This window comes from Notolepis coatsorum (genome assembly GCF_963971535.1).
Source record: "Notolepis coatsorum genome assembly, chromosome: 18".
NCBI classification, from domain to species: domain Eukaryota; kingdom Metazoa; phylum Chordata; class Actinopteri; order Aulopiformes; family Paralepididae; genus Notolepis; species Notolepis coatsorum.
This window is the reverse complement of record NC_140182.1, coordinates 28,013,904-28,030,593: the sequence shown is the minus strand read 5'-3', so window position 1 is coordinate 28,030,593 and position 16,690 is coordinate 28,013,904. Positions and strand designations below refer to the sequence as shown.

The 16,690-nt window shown below is 49.4% G+C and overlaps 1 protein-coding gene across 3 annotated transcripts in view; it reads left to right on the top strand.

The window, feature by feature from the left end:
• Positions 1 to 16,690, top strand: part of amn1 (antagonist of mitotic exit network 1 homolog) — a 160,138-nt gene that overhangs the window by 112,804 nt on the left and 30,644 nt on the right. For all 3 annotated transcript variants that reach the window (XM_084335452.1, XM_084335451.1, XM_084335453.1), the window contains exons 3-4: positions 190 to 319; positions 2,730 to 2,947. In XM_084335452.1, the coding sequence (XP_084191578.1) occupies positions 190 to 319; positions 2,730 to 2,947 (348 nt within the window). The remainder of the gene's footprint in view (positions 1 to 189; positions 320 to 2,729; positions 2,948 to 16,690) is intronic.

Here is a 16,690-nt window from a genome sequence, read left to right as displayed (position 1 = left end):
CATTTTACAATAAACCTCGGTGGGGCTGCTTAAAAAAAAAGTATAATCACAAATTGTATCGCAATCGCAATATCTGTCAGAAAAATCACAATTAGATTATTTCCCAAAATCATGCAGCCCTATATCCGACTAGTATCCGTGTATATAGTCAGTTCATCCCAGTAGTCATTTCTCCTCTCGTTCTCTCAGCTGTTGCATCCAGAGCTCCAGAAGCTGGATCTGCAGCACTGCCAGGTGTCGGACTCGGCTCTGCGGCAGGTCTGCTGCCCGCTCCTCAGGACCATATTACTGGGAGGCTGTCAGAGGGTCACCTCAGAAGGTAGGCCGCTGACGGCATCTTAAACCCTTTCACCACCACCACTACCGAAGGGTTAACCATTTCACTGCGACAATACAGAAGGTTAACCCGCTTTCACCGCCACACAACAAAGGTTTAATAACCCTTTCACAACCACACGGCAGACGGTTAACCCGTTCACAACCACACGACAGACTGTTGACCGTCTGTAGTGTGGTAGTGAAAGGTTAACCTTCTGTAGTGTGGTCGTGAAAGGTTAACCTTCTGTCATGTGGTAGTTGAAAGGGTTAATGTCCTAGAAGCGGTTCTGAGGTCATTTTCACAACTTCGTGAAAGTTAAATTGGTTTATTTTTTGCTTCTTTTATTGGTTCATCTTTGTTAGATTAGATTGTCCCTTAGACCCGGTCTCAGTCTGGAACAGACTGTTCTTGTGAGTGTAGCAGGGCTCTGTCTGTAGCAGAAGCTCTGCTCTCTCTCTCCCTCCTACGCAAGGCAGGCGCCCCTTCTTGGTTGTGCACGGGTCAGGTTGCCCAGGGCAACCGGGACTTGCATTGTCTAAAAGACTGATAAGCGGGGCCCTCAAGACATATTTACAGACACATCCAAGGATGGCCTGCATTCCTTAAGATAGCAAATCCAGTGTGTGTTTTTGTTTCTTCTGGGCCCGTTTTCTGTCCCAGCGGAGAGAGAGAGAGAGAGAGAGAGAGATCAGCGATATCTAAGTCAAGTCAAGTCAGCTTTATTTATATAGCACATTTACAATGACTAAAAGCCAGTGTTAGTGCTAAGTTAAGTGCTTTACAGGTGGGACATGATAAAAAACATACAATGCAGTAACAAATAAAATACACTAAGATTACAGAAAAAGGTATAGTACACTAAGAATCCAAGAGCAAGGTGCAATATAAAGGAGACAAGAAAATAGATAAAAAGTCCAGAGTAACAGCAAACGTAGTGTACAGGTGGCAGGCTAAGGCCAGGGAAAAGAGGTGCGTTTTAAGCAGCGAGTTAAAGGCCTCTGGGCAGATCTTATGTGGGGGAGGCTGTTCCAGAGCCGCGGGGCAGCAGCAGCGAAGGCTCGTGTCTCCCCTGGTTTTGAGCCTGGTCCTGGGCACCTCCAGCAGCAGCTGTCATCTAACATCATATTAGTATCAGTGTATGTCCACTAGTCAGTGTTAGAACATCTAACACAGTCCTCCTCCTGACCTCAGTCTGGAACATACTGTACTTGTGAGAGTAGCAGACCTCCTCCTGGCCTCAGTCTGGAACATACTGTACTTGTGAGAGTAGCTCTTCTGGGAGATGCAGGTTTTTGTCAGAACTTCTGTCAATACAATTAAAATTCTACATTTAGAGAATTGCTTTCCAGCAGTGAGGCCAGTGAACTAGTCCTCTCTCTTCTCTGACTCCTGTGCTCTCACTCTGGTGGTCTGTCTCCTCCTCTCTCTCCCTTTTTCACTCTTCTGCCCCCTTCCCTCTTTTTCTCCTCCATCTTTTTCTCCGCTTCTCCCATCCACCCCCTCTTTATCTGACCTCTCATATCTCTCTCTCTCTCTCTCTCTCTCTCTCTCTCTCTCTCTCTCTCTCTCTCTCTCTCTCTCTCTCTCTCTCTCTCTCTCATCTCTCTCTATCTCTCTCCCCCTCCCCCTCTCTGTCTCTCTCTCCCCCCTCTCTCTCTGTCTCTCTGTCTGTCTCTCTCTCCCCCTCTGTCTCTCTCTCCCCCCCTCTGGTCTCTCCCATTTCTCTCTCCCCCTCTCTCTCTCCCCTCCCTCTCTCTGTCTCTCTCTCCCCCTCTCTCTCTCTGTCTCTCTCTCTCCCTCTCTGTCTCTCTCTCCCCTCTCTCTCTCTCTCTGTCTCACTCTCTGTCGCTCTCTCTCCCCCCCTCCCCTCTCCCTCTCTCTTCCCCTCTCTCTCTCTCTCTCTCTCCTCTCCCCTCTCTCTGTCTCTTTCTCCCCCCTCTCTCTCTCTGTCTCACTCTCTGTCGCTCTCTCTCCCCCTCCCCTATCCCTCTCTCTTCCCCTCTCTCTTCCCCTCTCTCCTCTCTCTCTCTTCCCCTCTCTCTTCCCCTCTCTCTCTCTCTCTCTCTCTCTCTCTCTCTCTCTCTCTCTCTCTCTCTCTCTCTCTCTCTCTCTCTCTCTCTCTCTCTCTCTCTCTCTCTCTCTCTCCCCCCCCCCTCTCTCTCTCTCCCTCTCCCCTCTCTGTCTTTCTCTCCCCCCCTCTCTGTCTCTCTCTCCCCCCTCTCTCTCTCTCTCCCTTCTGTCTCTCTCTCTCTCTCTCTCTCTCTGTCCTCTCTCACTCTCTCCCCCCTCCCCTCTCTCCCCTCTCTTCCCCTCTCTCTCTCTCTCTCTCTCCCCCTCCCCTCTCTCTCTCTCTCTCTCTCTCTCTCTCTCTCTCTCTCTCTCTCTCTCTCCCCCCCCCCCCCCTCTCTAGGTGTGTCAGCAGTAGCGTCCTCGTGTCCTGGTCTCCAGGTGGTACAGCTTGATGGGTGTGTTCTGGTGACGGACCGGGCCGTAGGGGCCTTGGCTCAGGGCTGCCGGGGCCTGGAGGTTCTGTCCCTCAGGGAGTGCTCCTCTGTGGGAGACGCCGCCCTGCTGGCCCTGGCAGAGAACTGCAGGCTGCTCCATTCGCTGTACATCTCTGGAACACAGGTACAGTGCTACGCTACACTACACTGGGGTCAAACAATGCACAAAATTCGAATGTGTGATGTCATCAGGTATTTAAGTCTGGCGCTGCTTCATGGACAGTCAAATCAAATGTATTTGTAAGGCCCGACAACACACGTTAATGTCCCCATGGGCCGGACACGTCTTCTTTAAACAAGTCAAGAAGAAACATCACAATAGGTCAAGAACAAAACAAAAACACCATAAAGTTAAAAAAAAAAAAAAAAAAAAGGCAAAATAAATGCAACACTCCCAGACATACCCCACGCGAAGGTAAGGAAAAACCCACTAAAAATGCACCACAGGTAATGTGGAGGAGAGAAACCTTAGAAGGGCCATTCAAGGGGGGATCTCCCTTCTTAGATGTCGGTGATAGTAGTGTTGCAGTAAAACAGGCGAACAGTTTGTAATTAAGCATTACATCACATGCAGGAGTGTGTTATGAGAATTAGACCATGCCTAGGGGTGGTCGTTAGACCCATAACCCACGACTGCGTGTGGTGTAATGGCTTTTATACAACCGGTGCATTCATCCAACCTTATTGCTATACAATAAACACACATTAATTGAAGATTTATTGACAACCATCCGCAGAAAAAGTAGTTAAAAAAAATTAAAAGAGACGTTGCCTCCGTGAGCAGTGCTGTTTCAAGGCATTCCATCTGTGAGCGGGTGTTATGGGATTGATTGATTGATTGAACATTTTATTACAGATAGACAGTGCTTACATCTTTATACAATTGCCGAATTCATCCAACCTTATTGCTATACAATAAACACATTATGGACGTTGCGTTTATGCAGTCAGGTTAGACGCCGTTTACAGTCAAAGTTTTGCTTGTACACGGTTGCAATTCAATTCCCCCTCTCGCAGTCCTCGCCAGTCGCGTTAAAATACGTCATTGGCTATAGGCTTTTTAAACAATTTAATAGGCCAAACTTCGTTTTAAACTTCTTTAATTCACATTTGTTTATTTCATTTCATTTTCCCCGACATAATGCTACCTGCCTCGACGAAATCCGTGATTCGGTTGCGATACAGATTAATTATGAAGTTAGCGGTTGTTATTGTTGTGGGGCGGCGTGGCTCAGGGGAAGAGCGGGTCGTCCAATGATCGAAGGGTTGGTGGTTCGTATCCCGCTCAAGCCCATGTCCATCCCACTGCCGTTGTGTCCTTGGGCAAGACACTTAACCTACTTGCCTCGTATGAATGTGTATGCATGTGAATGAATGTTGGTGGTGGTCGGAGGGGCCGTAGGCGATGATTATTCGCCACGCTTCCGTGAGTCTGCCTCAGGGCAGCTCTGCTGCAATTGTAGCTTACCACCACCGGTATGACTGTGTATGAACGATAATGGACTCTGTAAGCGCTCTGGGGTCACTGGGGTGTCATGAAGAGCGCTATATAAATCCAATCCATTATTATTGGAATTATTGATTGAACATTTTATTACCAGATTGCAGAATGGGTACAATACAGTACAGCTCAATACACACAATTGTTAAGGGGATTCAGACCAGAGAAAGACTTTCGTCTTGTTTACATCAGGGTCCCCCATTTTCAATTCATCATAACATATATGACATACATGACATACAGATAGACAGTACTGCTACATCTAGACATTTATGACATACCACATTTACAAATACAGTACTGTTTTTGTAGGGTGATTGTGGTTTATTTACATTGATGGTAACATTCCGGTTATAGTGCAGTTTGTGAAAAGAGTATCTGGGTCGTTATTTTGCCTCTTAGCTGGAACAAAATTCTCAGAACCTTCTGCACCTTCTGCAATCGCTTTTGCGCAGATGAGCCTGCGAGAACATGCTATAATTTCTCCTGTCTTCAAAATTTGGGGTCCAATAGGATTGCAGGGAAGACTCACATCTATGGCCAGTGACAGACATAATCTCCCTCGATTTATATTTTGAATAGGTTGCTTCAAAGCATGCCGTCTAACAGTGAAGTGAGCGGTTGTTATTGGTTTGATTGATTGGAAATCTTATTAACAGTGAAATGAGTGTCCTTTTGACGAATGGCATCTAACAACAGACGTCCCGCGATATTTATTTTGTTCCACAAGGACTCATGGACCAACGACGCGATATGTCGTTTGTTTTTTTATTAGCGATTTGAATTCATATTTCATCAATCTAGTCTCACGTTAGTGCTGCAAACTCTCTCTGAGCTCATTGGGAAAATACCGCCCCCTATCGTCTCCCTGTGGTACTGCACCCCTTTGTAATGGATTGCATGAAAACACATGGGGGAAGGGAATCCAGTTTCCTCATTTTACTTCTCGCGCAAGCCACCCGAGACATTCGGATTCATTGTGGACCATCAGAACAGCATGGAATACATATTTCCAGTACGCAGCGTTGGATCAATAAATGCGATCGATATTTGGAATGGCGATCAGGAATTGGAATAATCTTTTTGGAGAACATCTGATCTGAGGTAAGGAATCTATTTTACCAGTCTTAGGATAATCAGAACTTTTTTCACAGAGATATCAACGTTTGCCCTATGTGTGTGTGTGTGTGTGTGCTGATCAGGAAATGAGAGAATAGATTTTTCAGCCCAGCGTGCATAAGTACACATATACTATCGATATGGGGCGGCTAGGTGGTGTAGTGGGCAAGGCGCTCGCCACCAATGCAGGAGACGCTGGGTTCGAGCTCAGCTCTCCGCATTGCTATCAGTTGGCTGGTCGTTCATACTAACACAATTGGCAGTGTTAGGGGTGGGAAAGCTGATGGGTGGGGATCGGACGTTGTGGACAGCGACTCCTACAGGTCGGTTGGTGCGCCTGCGCAGCAGAATCGGGAAGCGATGGGGGCGGCGTGTCCCTCCCACGCAGACCCCCGCCGCTGAGAGATCGCGCTGTGCAGGTGAAAAGATGCAACGGCTGCTTCCTCGAGTACCGGAGGAGACACGTGATGTAAGGCTTCGTCCACATTGCAGCCAGCTTGTGGGAGGCATGGCCTAACAGCGTTCGAGACAGGGGAGGGTAGAATTGGACGATACGAAATTGGGATGGGAGAAAAATAGAAAATGGGAGAAAGTAGATAAAAAAAACATATACTATCGATAATCTAGCGTTTATTTGAAAACGATTCATAAATAGGCCGAAAAATTACAACGTTTTTTGTGTATTCCAGAATATTCCAGTAAAGGGCGATTATCATAGAATCTTTATATTTTCCTCAAACTTAAAAAAAACTAGCGATTTTCAAAATGGTATCAAACGGAAATGAACCAATTTAACACTTTGACTGCCTAAAAACGCTTTACAGCGTCATTGCTGGCCATGCTAAAGTTGCCGGGGGACGCTGTACAGCGTCCTTATATCAATATTTCAAAAATCTGGAATCGGATTCATATTCCCCCTCCGCTGGCCTGAGATTCACCAGCAGGACCCACTGAGCTCTCTGGCGGTTCAGGAGCGCCATCTGGTGGCCGATCGGCGCAAGCGCTTAACAGGAAGCGCAGTAGAGGTTGTGCTAGATGTCCGTATTGCTTCCGGCCACTCGGGATAGGTTCCGGCACTCTAGCTCGTCACTCTACATAGCGATCGATTGCCAATAACTCGATAAACAACATGATTTGGACGTATATACCATTATACAAGCTGGAGATGGACCGGGTAATAATATATCCCATAATGATAAAATTTCTACTCGACGATGATCGCCCAACGGCGCGCGGAGACTGGGGTGAGTTTCAGCGTGTAACGTTACCATCTTCGATACTAACTGCTTTTATCAACAGTTGACCCACATTAGATGATTGGTATAACGCTGCCCACGGAATTATAAGCGCCCCCTCGCCCATCCGGTCAACATCAGATGACGTGTAGTAACTTCTAGAAGTACGTCTAGTTGGAATTTTTTATATCGCGCTGATTGCCATCAAACTGTATTTCATCATCAATATAATGCATTTGGGGCTATATATCACGTTCTGGAGAAAGTTGCAGAAAGAGATGAAAACATACTTATACATTAGACCATACTTTACTATGAATATGTGAATGAAAAAGTTTAACGTTGCTACACAATGAACAATACATATAGGACTTTGAATGGGCCCTAATAATGGCAATGTAGCAATAGAATTTAAAAAGTTATAGCCCTGCAAAGAAGGGGACTTTCTCCATAGACAAATAGCGCTGGCAATCTATGGTATTGTAGTGCCCGGAGGAAAGAGGAATAAACGGAGGTAACGTAATGCTTGTTTAATGTACAAAGCCACGTCAGTAAACAAGAACACCAGTACATGAATCCCAGCACAGCCATGAATGAATAACAACCCGTGCAACCTAAATAGATGTCCCCTCTGGCGCCCGGTGCCAGATCATTAGTTCCCTCCCACTACACAACATAGTCAGAAGATGAACACGAACCAATACTGTAGTCACTACACCAGCCCCCCCAGTGTTCACCTCAATATACGAAATCCTCACGGTGAGGAGGGCGTATGGCCCGGCCCCTACGACTGTAGGTAACGTCAGGAGGTGCGGGAGGGGGTGTGACAGCGTCCGTCACATCCTCCTGCCGAGCAGGATGGGGGTCAGTGACCAGACGCTCACGAGCGGCGGGGGGTCCGAGGGGTCGCAGGGGGGAATGGCCCCGGCGTGGCAGGGGAGGCAGGACCGGGGGCCGGCCCCTGCGCGGCGGCAGGGCCAAGTCCAGGGGCAGTTCAAGGTCCAAGTGTGCCGGCTTGAGGCGATCCACGGAAACACACTCAGGCCTACCCCCCACGTCGACCACAAAGTTCTTGGCCCTGGCCTCGATGACGCGGAAGGGTCCGTCGTAAGGAGGGCGTAGCGGATTCCTGTGGCCATCGTGACGGATGAACACGAACCTCGCCGAGTGCAGCTCCGGGGGCACCCTCGACGTAGGGACCCCATGCTGCGTAGTCGGGACCGGGACGAAAGTCCTGGCGCTGTCCAGCAGCGAGGCGCGCTGAGCAGCGGCAGACCAGGGCTCTGTCGACCTGGGAATAAAGTCACCGGGGACCCGTAGCGGTTGTCCAAAAACCAGCTCGGCCGACGACGACTGGAGGTCCTCCTTTGGCGCCGTCCTGAGCCCCAGCATGACCCACGGGAGCTTGTCCAGCCAGTCGCCGTCCGTGAGGCTGGCTCGAAGGGCGGCCTTCATGGAGCGATGAAAACGCTCGCAGAGCCCATTTGCCTGCGGATGGTAGGCGGTCGTACGGTGGAGCTTGACCCCCAGACTCTCCGCCACCGCCGCCCACAGTTCCGAAGTGAACTGTGAGCCACGGTCAGAGGAGAGATCAGCCGGGGTGCCGTAGCGGGAGACCCACACCGAGATGAATGCCCGGGCCAGGTCGGGGGCCGTCGTTGAGGAGAGTGGGACCGCCTCCGGCCAGCGAGTCGTCCTGTCCACCATGGTAAAAAGGTAGTTGTATCCGTGCGAGGGGGGCAGCGGTCCCACCAGGTCCACGTTGACATGGTCGAACCGCCGCTCGGGCACAGAGAACTGTTCCAGGGGGGCCTTGATGTGCCGATGCACCTTGGCGCGCTGGCAGGCGGTGCACGTGTCGACCCAGGCTCTCACATCCCTCTTGAGCCCCTGCCACACAAATTTCTCCGACACCAGTCGCGAGGACGGCTTCCTGCCAGGGTGAGACAAGCTGTGTATGGCCTCGAAGACAGGGCGCCTCCAGTTGGCGGGGACCACCGGCCGTGGATGACCCATGGAGACGTCGCACAAGAGCGTAGCCCCCGCGTCACCGAACACCACCTCCTCCAGGCGCAGTCCAGTGTCCGACGACTTGAGAGCTTGGACGGCAGGATCGGCGGCCTGGTCCGCAGCCATGCTGACGTAGTCCAAACCCAGCTGCACCGCACCGACCACCGCTCTGGAGAGACAATCTGCCACCTGGTTGGACTTCCCAGCAACGTGCTGGATGTCCGTGGTGAACTCGGACACGTAGGCGAGCTGGCGCTGCTGGCGGTCGGACCACGGCTCCGCCGCCTTGGACATGGCGTGCGTGAGCGGCTTATGGTCCACGTAGGCCGTAAACTCGTCCCTCCAGCAAGAAACGGAAGTGCCTGACAGCAAGCCACAGCCCGAGGAGCTCCCTGTCGAACGTGCTGTACCTCTGTTCCCTGGGCGACAGCTGGCGGCTGAAGAAGGCAAGCGGCTGCCAGGCGTCCCCAACCCACTGCTCGTACACCGCTCCCACAGCAAAATCAGAGGCGTCCGTGGTGAGAGCGGTGGGCGCCGAGGGCGAGGGGTGGGCCAACATGGCCGCACGGGCCAGGGCCTCCTTGGTGTCTTGAAAAGCCTTGACCCGCTCCGCCGTCCAGTCCACCGGCTGCTTCATCGTCTTGCCCTTCTGGGCGTCGTACAGAGGCCGCAGGATGTGAGCGATGTGGCGGAGGAAACGATAATAAAAAGTCACCATCCCGATGAACCCCTTGAGCTCGCTGACTGTGCGGGGGCGCGGAAACGCGGCGACAGCTTCCACCTTCGAGGGGAGGGGGGTCACCCCCTCTGCGGAGACCCGGTGCCCGAGGAAGTCGATGGCGCCCCGCCCGAACTCACACTTCGCCGGGTTGATGATCAGCCCGTGCTGGCTGAGCCGTGAGAACAGAGTTCGGAGGTGGGACAGGTGCTCCTCCTCAGTGGCGCTCGCTACGAGGATGTCGTCCAAGTAGACGAAGAGGAATGGCAGGTCCCGGAGCACCGAGTGCATGAGGCGTTGGAAGGTCTGCGCCGCGTTCTTCAGGCCGAACGGCATTCGCAAGAACTCGAAAAGCCCAAAGGGCGTGACGACGGCCGTCTTGGGGACGTCCTCGGGGTGCACCGGCACCTGATGGTACCCCCGTACCAGGTCCACTTTCGAGAAGAAGCGATTGCCTGCCAGGTTCGCCGCAAAGTCCTGGACATGCGGGACCGGGTAGCGGTCAGGCTTGGACGCGTCGTTGAGGCGGCGGTAGTCCCCACATGGGCGCCACCCACCGTCTGACTTAGGAACGATGTGCAGGGGAGACGCCCAAGGGCTGTTCGAGCGCCGAACGATGCCCACCCGCTCCATGTGCGCAAACTCCGCCCTGGCGACGGCCAGCTTCTCCGGGTTGAGGCGTCTGGCCCTGGCGTAGAGGGGCGGCCCACTGGTCTCAATGTGGTGCTCCACCCCGTGTTTCACCGTGGGCGAGGAAAAAGTGGGCTTGCCCAGGTCGGGGAACTCAGCGAGCAGCCGAAGGTACTGGTCACTTTCGGCGAGTGTATTGGACCACCCGCCGTAGATGGCCTCCCCCTGCGTACATGCAAAGGAAGCGAAAGTCTGCGAGTTGACCAGGCGCTTGTTCCCCACGTCCACCAGCAGGTTGTGGGCGCACAGAAAATCCGCGCCAAGGAGGGGGAACGTGACAGCCGCAACGACAAAATCCCACGAAAAACATTGTCCTCCGAAGCATACGTCCACCGCCCTTGTGCCGTAAGAGCGGATGGGCGTGCCGTCCGCGCCCGCCAACTGCGGACCGCGCTCTTCTTTTGCCACATCCGACCTCTCTGCCGGAATGATGCTCCACTGGGCACCCGTGTCGCAAAGGAAACTGCGACCAGAGGCGGTGTCTCGGATGAAGAGCAGCCTGTTGGTTACGCCAGCGCTCAGGGCCACTACTGAGCGCCGGCCCCGCCGTTTCCCGTAGGTCCGAAGGTGCAGGGTGAGCGGCACCGTCTGGCCTTGGCGCCAAACGTGGCATGGAAGAAGCAATGGCCCGCTGCGTTACCGTGCTGACCAGAAGGCCTGGCGTCATCCCTCGCTCTCCTGCGACGGTCCGGTGGCGGGGCGGTCGCGGGAGCGAGCAGGTCGGTGGACCGCTGAGGCATGGCCAAAACGAAACGGTCCGCCTCCCTGGCCAGGGCGCGGGGGCCCACGATGTCGGTGTTGGCCAGTGCCATCCTCACTTGTGCCGGCAGCGTGCGCATGAACAGCTCCGTAAAGAGGATCATGGGGTCTTCTCTCCCCAGCAGATTCAGCATCCTCTCCATGCGGGCAGAAGGTCTCTCGTCTCCCAATTCCGACATAGAAAATAAGCGGCGCACCCTCTCTGCAGCGGACAGTTCAAATGTATCTAGCAGTAGGGTCTTGAGGCGCTCATATTTGTTCGTCGCCGGGGGATCAGACAAAAAACCCACCACTCGAGCTGCGGTGGAGCTGCCCAACACTGCCACCGTGTGGTTGTACCGGTCGTCGTCGTCATCCACGTTGCTCTTGTTGAAGTTTGCCTCCACAATAGCAAACCATGCAGCCGGAGCCGCCTCCCAGAACTCAGGTAGTTTGATCGTGGGCGCGCGCGCACCCTGCGCTTCCCTGACAGGGGACGGTGATGGCTGCCGATGGCCAGAACGTCTTCCTCGTCCGGACATTTTGAAAGAATGTTCGTCGCTGATTATTGTACACAATCCGCCGTAACAAAAATCCACGTCAGGGTCACCAGTGTAGTGCCCGGAGGAAAGAGGAATAAACGGAGGTAACGTAATGCTTGTTTAATGTACAAAGCCACGTCAGTAAACAAGAACACCAGTACATGAATCCCAGCACAGCCATGAATGAATAACAACCCGTGCAACCTAAATAGATGTCCCCTCTGGCGCCCGGTGCCAGATCATTAGTTCCCTCCCACTACACAACATAGTCAGAAGATGAACACGAACCAATACTGTAGTCACTACAGTATATCATTAATTTAACCCAAGGCAACCAAAGTGTTAAAAAAAAAAAAAAAAAAAAAAAAAAAAAAAAAAAAATCCATTTCGACAATGTTGACTGCAAACAAGTCATTGATAAGCGACGGCCAGATTAGACACATAGCCATAATTTAAGACATAGATTATGCGTTCACAAATGCAAGTGCTATATCATTGAAGTGGGTGGCGGCATTCAAGGGGGTAAAAAGGAAAACACGGCCGGCATGGAAAGTGTTAATGTTGCGGCTCCAGACTGACATCCGGAGCCCCACGTCTCTGGTCTCTGGCTTCATGAGAGAGTAGCTCATGTTGGCAAATATTATTAAATTTTTTTTCTTAATCCTCTTTTTCTCTGCCTGATTTTCTAATTTTCTCCCTAATTTAGTCGTTATGCCAATTCCCCCCCCCCCCTACCTGGTTGTTGTGCGCATGTTCCTCCAAGCTTCCTCCGACACATGTGGAGACAGCCAGTGGCTCTCTTTTCACCTGGCAGCGAGGACTCTCATTGGTGAAGCGTAACGTGTGGGAGGTCACGCTGCCTTCACCATTTCCTGCCTTTCGCTGAGCAGGCGCCCAGACCTGTCCACAACGCCAGATTACCACCCTCGACTTCCCTCCCGCTAACTCAGCCAAACGAGTTAGTATGACGATCGGGCCAAGCCGCAGGCAATGCTGACTCCGGGAGTCGAGACCGCTATGTTGGCAAATATTGACTGAATATCAATTTATTCCTCTGAAAAGTTGCTCTATTGTGCCTCAATGCTGTTATAATATAATAATAACTTTATTTGTATAGCACTTTTCATACAGAAATTGCGGTTCAAAGTGCTTCACAGCAGTAAAATTTACAGGCATAAACGAGCATAAAAAAGATAGAGAGGTAGCAAGGTAAGGTAAATCACAGTTTTTGAATGAATGAATGAAAACTTTATTTAACAGATTGCAGAATGGGTACAATACAGTACGGCTCAATACACACAATTGTTAAGGGGATGCAGACCAGAGAAAGACGTTTGTCTTGTTTACATCAGGGTCCCCCATTTTCAATTCATAGTTAACATGAATTAGGATCTAGCATCCCAATAGGCCTCTGTTTACGGTTTCATTCAGTAATACTAATAATAAAATAGAATAGACAGAGTAAGAAGTGTGATAAAATAGTTCAATGAAAATATACAATAACATTTACAACAGAGCAGTGAATCGCTAATAATTTATAGTATTGCTATCTGTCCATTCTCATTGTCACTTGAGTGCATAAACCGTGCCTTCATAATGGCTTAAAGAAAATAAAAATCTAACGGTTGGTTGTCATTTTATAGCGTCGTGAATATAAGGTTTATCGTGCTTTTCGTCTCGTCTTTTTTCCAGGAAGCTAGATAATAGGCTAAACGTTGGCGCCGTTATATCAAACGCCATTTCTGCTGTATATATACGAATGAAATAAAACAAACTGCGTAGCATCCGGACTATTACAGAGCATCTATGGATGAAATGGGGGCGGCGGGGAACGCTGATTAGTATTATTGATTAGCAATATAGTGTGCGTTCAGGTAGCCAATGTCAGTGATCGATCACGTTAGGTTTTAAAACAATGTCCAATCCAGCTGTAATTTGGGGGAATAGTATCCTACCGTCAGGCCATGTGATCGCCGGCAGCATTTCTTCATTAGTCATCGGATTCTGGTAGATCGATATGTCCATTGGCTAATCATAAATCCCATTATTCCAGGCTGAAATATGCGTTCGGTAACGGGATCAAAGATGGAGGGTCTTCGTTTGGAATCGAGGCTCATATGATCCGCCCACAGACTGTTAGGGTTTGAAACCGACCTCAACAGCACGGCACAGACAGGTAGTTCAGAGTTAGCCAAACACTAGGGCGTATTTATTTACAGAATCAAAAAGAGTCAAGTAACAATTCTGAACAACAAAAAAGGAGACTGCCTTCGGCAGAGTTATCTGCGGCTCTGCAGATCCTCCCGGTGTTAGAGGTGGGGAATCGGCGTAGACGCCGTTGCGGCTCTGCAGATACTCCCAGCTCCAACTCGGAGTGGAAACGGAGAGAGAGAGAGAGAGATCAACAACAGTCCAACAGTACACAGAGGCAGTGCAGTTCAGTCCTCCCTTAGCTGAGTCCAGAACAAAACAAAACGGTACTTCTTCAGTGTTTATCCAAAACACACAATTTAGCTGAGTCCAGTGCAAACAAAAACGATACTCTTCAGTGTTATCCAAAACACACAATTTAGCTGAGTCCAGTGCAAACAAAAACGATACTCTTCAGTGTTATACAAAACACACAATTTAGCTGAGTCCAGTGCAAACAAAAACGATACTCTTCAGTGTTATCCAAACACACAAAACAGATAATCCAAAAAGGGTTTGGTTCCAAAACTCACCAAAGCGCAAAAGCGGGCAACGAGGCGCAGCTCCAAACGGAGGATCAAGATATTCACCAGCGGCAATCCAAAGATGTCCTGGAGGGAAAGTAGACGAGGCACAACAACGGGGGGAAAGCAGGCAGAAGCAGTAGTATTCAAAACGACCCGACATCGATTGAAAGAAGGTCCCAGTATATGAAGCCTCTGGAGCGCTAATCACAAACTACGACAGGTGCGTGATGGAATTGATAATCGCTCCTGAAGCGTGTGGCGGGGAATGGACCAATCATCACAGTACCTTAAGAAGCGTGTGGCGGGGAATGAACCAATCCTCACACAGACTGTAAAAGATTTTTTTTTTACAATCGCCCTCAATGATACTGCAGTGGAGCGATGGCGCCCCTAAGAGGATCTGGCCGGTATTGCATGTTTCGAAAATCAAATATGTGGGTAGGTCATGCATCTCGATCGCGGACGTTAATAGCGTTATAAATATGGAATAAAACAATAACAACTTGCCACGGCTATATACGTGGCTCTGGTCCACAACGCATGGCACCGAAACACGTATATATACGTGGACGGTCCTTAACACATTGGACGCCAAAAACGAGTATACTCGTTATTGCCCGCCATGCGCTGTCCGCCAGAAACGAGTTAACTCGTTTTTGGGATCAATATAAATTTTTTTTGCCATGGCATTCAGAATTCATCCAGCCTCCCTCCGCTGCTGCAGCTGGACCCTGTCTGATATTGTAACGTCTCAATACCATCGCCTGGTGGATGTCGGGTGAGTTACACTCCAAGCCAAACCGGAAGTGGCGCTCGGTGCATCAAGGAAATTCCTCCGGCAGTGATATCTTGTAGCGTGGATCTAGAAACACACTCGAGTGCATTGGGATCGCTTTCGAAACGCAATAATCAATAGGATTTCGGCGTTTATTGCGTCATACAAACGGGAAATGGATCTAGCAGATCGACGTCAAATAATTGGAATATTTTTCCTCCAGTCTCATCGGCGAACGGTAAGAGGAAACTAACGTTATTCTCAGCCCGATTGTTTATTCATTTCATGGCAATCCATCTGATCAACGTATCAACCCATAGTAAAAAAAGACGCTACTGACGAACAAGGAATTATAAACGACCCCCCCCCCCCTTTCCTTCATGCATGATGAAGCATAATGTATACCGATCATATACATTTGAATTTTTTAATATAGCGTGTATAGGAAAGAAACGCCAATCGATAATCTATCATATGCGTCAGGGCCTATAACTTGCGTTTTAGGAATTACTGCAGAAAACCTTAAAAACGTATACTACTTATATTCACGACGGTATTAACCCGACAATGTATGAATGAAAAAATATAACGTTCCCACATCCGGAACGATGGATACCCGATGTTGAATGGGCCATAGTAATACCGATATAGCTATAATATTTAAAAAGTTATAGCCCTGCAAAGACTCAGAAGAAGCTTCTATCCCCAGGCCATCAGGATGCTCAACGAACAATAACACTATGTAACAACCATCAAATGCACTCAGAGCACACACATCCACACACACACACACACACTCAATTTAAACAAACAACTCACTGCAGCACCCACTTTACACACTTTAGAACACCTAAACACACTTTATATTTATTGGTAAAGAATTTGCACTACAACCCATACCTCATTACACCTTACTGTAAATTGTACCTTCCCTGATGTTTTTGGGTAGTTTGTTCCATAGTTTTGGGGCGTAGTTGATAAGGGCTGCATCACCGATCCTCTTTTGACTCTTTCTGGGAGCCTCTAGTAGTCCAGCAGCTGATGATCGCAGTGTTCTTGCTGGCCTTCAATTTATTAGAGTGTTGGCGATGTAGCTAGGTCCCTGTCCATTTAGAGCTTTGTATGTAAGGAGAAGGACCTTGAAGTCAATTCTAATTGTTACAGGAAGCCAGTGTAAAGCAGCTAAGACTGGACTAATGTGCTCTCTCTTATCAGCTCATTTAAAGCCATTTGCTATCATTTTTATGCTGAAGACAGCCAGTTATATTCTATCTATATATTATATCAGCTCTTGTTGATTGTTTTTCCAAGATCAATTCATGGATGGATAGTAATTTCTTACAGCTGAATAAGGGAAAAACAGAGTTACTATACTTCGGGCCTGACACACAAAAAGCTGATGTTGTAACTGCACTTGGTCCACTAGCCGCTTACCTGAAGCCAAGCTCAAGAAATCTGGGGGTCATCTTTGATCAGTTAAGTGCAGTTTAACGAGCACTTAAAGTCACTAACCCGGTTTTGTTTTTTCCAACTAAGAAATATTGCAAAATTGCACCCCAATATCCCATATCATTGTCTTGAACAGGTTATTCATGTCTTTATTTCTTCACGAATTGACTACTGTAATTCTCTGTTCACTTGCTTTGACAAAGCAGCTTTGGCTAAACTTCAAACCATTCAGAATGCGGCCGCCAGATTGTTAACCAGAACCAAACGCAGAGAACACATTACCCCTGTATTAGCCACGCTACATTGGCTACCTGTAAAATACAGGATTGATTTTTAAATTGCGCTCACCACCTACAAGGCTTTAAAGGGTGAA